Here is a 6,621-nt window from a genome sequence, read left to right as displayed (position 1 = left end):
TCAGTCAGCAAAACAGAAATTTTTGATGCGCCACAAAATAGACACCCCTTTCAGTAAATACGTGCAACATAAGGGAACATTTTTCATGAAAAGTACGTAAAGTAAAAGAGCTAATGGGCCCTTTAATTGAAGTCAAACGAAAAATAAAAATCTCTGATCATCGCAACAGGGAATGCATGCAAAGTAGGAGAAATTTTTTCTTCAAAAATACGTAGTTTTAAAATGGATAGGGGATATATGCTTCTGTCAATTTTTATGTTGATGTAAATAGGGTTACTAATAGAATCTTTAACCATAATCAATCGGAGGGACAAAAATTCTTGAAATTTCCTTTAAAAAAGCCGAAAACGACCAGGGGCTGCATTTTTCTGTTATTATTATAATTAAGGATAATATGTTATTTAGTCATAACAAATCGAAAAGATAAACGAATGTAACGCTTCGCAAATAGACAACCCTTTCAGTGAATAGGGCAACGCAAAATGAATTTTCCTTGAAAAAGCGTAATTTAAAAACGAATAGGGTATGCATTTTTCTGTTACTATAAATAAGGTTGCAAATTGGACCTTTAATCGTAATCAATCGGAAAACTAAATTTTTTTATTCCTCGTGACACGTAATTTGAAAACGAGCAGAGAAGTAAAAGTGGTCGTTTACAGATTACATTAAGTCGTCAAGGGTGTAATGAAAGAGGGTTTTGCCTACATTGAGTTACATTGAACTTTGAAGGGGGAATCATCATCAATGTTAAAATCATTTCGATACTCTCGCGAAGTTGGCCGTGATTTTTTGAAACCGAATTTTCCGAAAACGGCAGGGGGAATGGAAAGTACAATGAGGCACATTAAATTTGGAACCAGATACATTCCGTCAACATTTTCGTCCACTTTACGGGAGGCGTCAGGGGAATATTTTGGTACCTAATGTTATTGTTAGACAGCATTTTGCAGATTAGGAATTAGATAACTAGTTCTTGAAATACCTATGGTTCTCAAAAAAAGAAATTATCATCTAGTGAAATTTAAAATAAACTTATGTCTCTTTTATAAAAAAATATATCGACTTAGATCATAGATACCATTGAATAAAAACCGAGATAAAAACACTATTTTTATTCAATGATTATACAGAAATTTTACAAAATTCTAACGTAACAAGAGCATTGTAGATATGCTGACCCTCGTGCTGACCACGAGATCCAAGCACATTTTCCACCCGCAATTTTGTGAAGACACTAGAAGAATTTCTCAAAAAAGGGAGAGTTGCTATTAACGAGACCCTTTTCCATTTTGGTGTTGATTATACTGGATATTTTTTAGTAAATCTAAGCAAAGGTAAAGCTAAATGTAAACTAAAACGCTGGAGTACACGTGGAATTCATTTAGAGTTAGTGTCCGATATGTAAGACTAAGAATCTTTTCTTGTATTTGATTATTAGCTTTAGTTGTAGGTATACAATTTAGTGCAATGACTATTAATTCCAATATGAGACATCTACAAACGGAGGATTACTCACAAGGTGACTTATCAATATTATCGGGGTGAAAGTCGTACAGAAATTGTTTCAGTTGAGTATTAGTGTTCGCAACGTGTGCTAGGTGGTATAAATATTTCTTAGCGGGTGCGTAAGGTGGTGAATAAGGTGAGTTCATTCTCTGAGTTGCTTTTTATTAGCATGATAATTAGGGAATTGTATTGATCCTTCAAGTTGAAAGGCATCATTTCTACCGCTAGAATTGAGTCAATTATATTTCGACATCCAATCCGAAGACATTGTATAGAATACCATGTAGTTCGCTTGCTCGAACTCATATCACGAGTATTTAAAGAAAGGTTTCACAAAAAGGAAACAAAAATAGAAGTTCGACCCTGCCGCCGAGCCGCCACTGAGTTAACCTTGCGTTTCGTTCCTCGCGCCAGGCGTCAGGTGATTCATTCTTCGCTTTCTCGTGCTCGTGTTCACATTCACATCGTTGTCTTGCGTGTTTCGACGATTTTGGTATCTGAGTATAACTAAATGATTTTATTTTAGCGGTTTTTATTAACCATAGGTATTATTTTTAGGCCTTTTTCGCCCGTATGTAATTTTTTACTACACATGGGCAAGTCCAACAAGCGGCATCGCTCTAGGAGCAGGGGGACGTCAAAAAGCGACCTACGAAAACGCCTTCGTAGGCTTGAGAGACTTTTAGAGGATAAGGAAAATGTGGACGGCGGCCATGACAGGCAGTCTCGGCCTCCTTTTCGTGCTATTAATAGAAGATCGGATTCCCGGTCTAAACGCGACTGCTCTGATTGCAGTTACAGCAGCGTTGAAAGCTTAAGCATTGCTGATGTTCCATCAACAAGTAGGCATCTTAGACGAAGACGTTCTTTGTCTGCTGAGGCTTCGTTAAGCCTTTCGCCTGCTCCTTCTTTAAGGGCAGGTGACAAATCCCAGACTTCTTTAAGTCTTTCTCCTCACTGTGAGGCTGAGGACCTACACGGAGCGGATGGTAGACCAAAGCCTAGAGCTCCTTTGAACTCGACTAACGGCCCTGAGACCGAATTGGAAGAAAATGTACTCATCATCGACGACGGCTCTTTAGCCCTTGATGATTTTGGAGACGTTTTAGGAAATGATTGCCCTAGTACTCCAGTTAAGGCGGACTGTTTACATGAGGCACTTTCCTCAAGGTGGAACTACATTGTAACAAATGGCCTTTCGCAGGAAAATTTACTTTCCTTAACTCAACGTTATGCAGTCCCGGAGAACTGTCCGACACTTAACTCACCTAAGCTAAATCCCGAAGTTTTAGCAATTTTGGCCAACGATCGGGTGGCTCGGGACAATTTTAATAAAAGTATCCAAACGAAACTCGCAACTGTTTTGGGAGCTATGGGAAAGTCTTTGACAGCTTTGCTGAATGACAATCCTATTCCAAAAAAGTTACGGGATGAAATTGTAGCCCCTTTGGGTGATGCTAGTCGTTTACTGGCGCACACCTTTCACGACATCTCTGACTCTAGGCGTAATTTGATTTTACCAACCCTTAACAAAAACATTAGGGAGGTTCTAGGGAGAACTAAACCAGGAGATTTCCTTTTTGGATCAGATGTTTCAGAGAGCGTCAGGGAAGCTAAGTCTCTACAGAACGCAGGAAAGGAATTAAAGGCGGCTACTCCTTTGCAATTCTCAGCTTCATACAGAGGTGGTAGGAACTCTGGGCGAATTCGTTTGAAGCCTGTGTTCACATCAGCGAAAGACCAGCGTTCTTTAAACCGTTACGGCCCGACTCGTCAAAAGGGACAGTCGAGATCATTCCGAGGCCAGCAGTCCCATCAGAAGCAGGGGAAATACAGACGATAGAGCAGGTAAGCCCAATTGGTGGTAGGCTCTCACTTTTCTATGACAAATGGTGTTTGATTACTTCAAATCCCGTAATACTGAAATGGATTAAAGGCTATGCCTTGCCATTTTGTAGTTCACCTAGTCTAGAGCAAGTACCCCCAACAAAGACCTGGACGACTAAAGACACTGCTATGCATGAGGCAATTAAGTCTTTACTCAATTTAAATGCGATAAGCAAGTGCAGTCCTTGTCCAGGGCATTTTATTTCTAATATCTTTTTGGCTGATAAATCTGATGGCGGTAAACGATTCATACTTAATTTAAAACATCTTAATTCCTTTTTACAAACATCTCATTTTAAAATGGAAGACATTCGAACGGCCTTAAGGCTTGTCAAAAAAGGGTGTTGGTTCACAACTATTGATATTAAAGATGCCTACTTCCATATAGCCATTGACCCAAAATTTAGAAAGTTCTTGAGGTTTCAATTTAATCACGATCTGTATGAATTTGCATGTTTGCCTTTTGGGTTGGCTTCAGCCCCTTATGTGTTCACAAAACTAATGAGACCTGTTACACAATGGCTTCGATCTAAAAACATTATTTGTGTGTGTTATCTGGATGACTTTCTGTTATTCAATTCTTCGTATGAAGGCTCCTTACATGACACTAAGGTAACCGTAAATTTTTTGAAGTCTTTAGGGTTTTCTATAAACGTTATGAAAAGTCATTTGAACCCCAGTCAAACCATTAGATTTCTGGGGTTTTTATTAGACTCAGAACTATTGAAAATCTCTTTACCTGCAGAAAAGAGGGAAAAAATAAAGATTTGGAGTAAAACTCTCCGGTCTAAGTCTCAATGCAAAATTCGTGATCTGGCGCAGTATATAGGATACCTGGTCTCTGTTTGCCAAGGCGTCAAGTACGGGTGGGCTCATGTTAAGCTCTTTGAACGCCACAAGTGTCTAGCACTAGCAAAAATTAATGGGGATTTTTCAGGTCTAATGGTACTGCATATGGATTTGCAACAGGATTTTTCGTGGTGGATCAATTCAATTGATTCCTCATATAATGATATTAGAAAAGATCAGTTCGTTCTCGAAATTTTTACTGATGCTTCGCTTACAGGGTGGGGCGCGTGCTGTGGGTCAGATAAGATTCGAGGGTGGTGGAGCCCAGAGGAAAGAATAAGACATATTAATTATTTAGAACTTTTGGCAATTTTTTTTTGGGCCTTAAAAGCTTTGCTTCTTCGGCCACCAATTGTAACATATTAATAAGATGCGACAACACTACTGCTTTGTCCTATGTAAATAAAATGGGTAGTGTCCATCACCCAAAGTTTTCGGCTCTTGCAAGGGAAATTTGGGATTGGTGCGAGGTACGCAACTTGTGGATTCTCGCCTCCTACATTAGTTCTTCGGATAATTGGATTGCGGACCGAGAATCTAGAAGCTTACCCCCTGAAACGGAATGGAGTCTCTCTAAGGAGGCATTCGATTTGGTAACTCGCCAGTTTGGAGTGCCAGAAATAGATTTATTTGCCTCCAGAGTTAATAACAAATGTGATCGGTATGTCTCCTGGCAGAAAGACCCTTTTGCTTTTAAGATTGACAGTTTTACTTTTTCGTGGGAAAAAATGTTTTTCTACGCCTTCCCACCCTTTGCTTTAATTTTAAGAGTCTTACAAAAAATAGTAGATGATGAGGCGGAAGGGATCGTTATAGTCCCTAAATGGCAAAACCAAGCTTGGTTCCCACTTTTTTCTAATTTAATTATTGAAGGACCTATCTTTTTTAAACCTACTAAATTTTCTTTGTTTAATCCTTACAGCACCGATCCACACCCACTGGCGGACAGGCTTACACTTCTAGCAGCGAAGCTATCAGGGAAGCGTTCAAATTAAAACACTTACCAGCGAAAGTTGTTCAAACAATTCTCAGTTCCTTATCAGCGGCAACAATTCGGCAGTATGGAGTAACATACAAGCTCTGGTGGCCTTTCTGTGAGAAGAAAAGTATCTCTCCGTATGATGGGACTCCAGCTCTCGTAATGGATTTTTTACAACACCTGTTTGACATAGGGAAAAATTCTTACGGGTCATTTAATTCACACCGCTCCGCCTTGGCTCTGATTTTGTCAACGGACTTAGCGGGCCATCCCGTTTTGTCTCGGTTTTTGAAAGGGATATCTAAGCTTCGGCCTCAAAAACCGAGATACAATGTCACCTGGGATCCGCAATTAGTTCTAAATTTTTTAGAACAGAGAGAGTCATCCACGCTTCAAGCTTTGTCAGAGAAGCTAATCACCTTATTAGCTCTCTCCACCGCACACAGGATGCAAACGTTTTCGCTGATACGCCTACGTAATATTTTAGAATCAAGTACTGGATTCCAAATTTTGATCGAGGACCAAATTAAGACTTCAGGCCCAGGAAGAAAGCAACCTTGCTTAAACTTGCCCTTCTTCGTCGAAAACCCCAGACTCTGTGTTGCGACAACTTTGAAGAGGTATTTAGCGGCCACAAAAGAACATCGCACATCGAATATGGATTTTTTATTTATTACTTTTAAGAAGCCACACAGAACTGCCAGCAGGCAAACTTTAAGTAGATGGGTGAAAGACACTTTAGATGCAGCGGGTGTGAACACTCTCATTTTCAAAGCCCATTCTACACGCCATGCCTCAACATCTAAAGCTTGGCAGTTAGGAGTACCAATAGAAGTAATTCAACAAACGGCGGGCTGGACAGAAAATTCAAAAGTGTTCTGTAATTTTTACAATCGACCACTATCACAATCAAATACTTTTGCGACAACCATTCTTAGTTCTAAGTAGACGTAACATTTCTTTTATATTAAGGGGGATTAAATGTGCATTATTTCTTTGTGTGGAATTTTTAGTTGAATGCTGAAAAACAAAGCATCTTTAAACAACTACATGGTATTCTATACAATGTCTTCGGATTGGATGTCGAAATATAATTAGACGATCAAACTAACTTACCTGTGAAGTTCGATCGTAATTATATGAGACATCCAATCCGAAGACATTCAAAACCCACTCTCCCAGGCCCTAGGTTTTTCAGCATCACTATTAATCTTTAAACGGAATGAATCACCTGACGCCTGGCGCGAGGAACGAAACGCAAGGTTAACTCAGTGGCGGCTCGGCGGCAGGGTCGAACTTCTATTTTTGTTTCCTTTTTGTGAAACCTTTCTTTAAATACTCGTGATATGAGTTCGAGCAAGCGAACTACATGGTATTCTATACAATGTCTTCGGATTGGA

At 39.5% G+C, this 6,621-nt stretch overlaps 1 protein-coding gene across 3 annotated transcripts; it reads left to right on the top strand.

Moving 5' to 3' along the window:
• The first annotated feature begins 1,757 nt into the window (after nt 1-1,757).
• Nucleotides 1,758-6,220, top strand: LOC116178340. Of its 3 annotated transcripts, none has more exons than XM_031497808.1 (3): nt 1,758-1,999; nt 2,065-3,354; nt 5,165-6,220. In XM_031497808.1, the coding sequence occupies exon 2, from the start codon at nt 2,099-2,101 to the stop codon at nt 3,347-3,349; it is 1,251 nt and encodes a 416-aa protein (XP_031353668.1). In that variant the 5' UTR covers nt 1,758-1,999; nt 2,065-2,098; the 3' UTR covers nt 3,350-3,354; nt 5,165-6,220. The 3 variants fall into 3 exon arrangements, 2 of the variants coding, with proteins under 2 accessions (XP_031353668.1, XP_031353667.1); XM_031497807.1 differs by having other exon boundaries at nt 1,758-2,007; XR_004146838.1 differs by having other exon boundaries at nt 1,769-2,843; nt 3,049-3,354.
• The last annotated feature ends 401 nt before the right edge of the window (nt 6,221-6,621 follow it).

The sequence above is a fragment of the Photinus pyralis genome, unplaced genomic scaffold, assembly GCF_008802855.1.
Source record: "Photinus pyralis isolate 1611_PpyrPB1 unplaced genomic scaffold, Ppyr1.3 Ppyr1.4_LG8, whole genome shotgun sequence".
Lineage (NCBI taxonomy): Eukaryota > Metazoa > Arthropoda > Insecta > Coleoptera > Lampyridae > Photinus > Photinus pyralis.
This window is presented reverse-complemented; position numbering and strand designations above follow the sequence as displayed.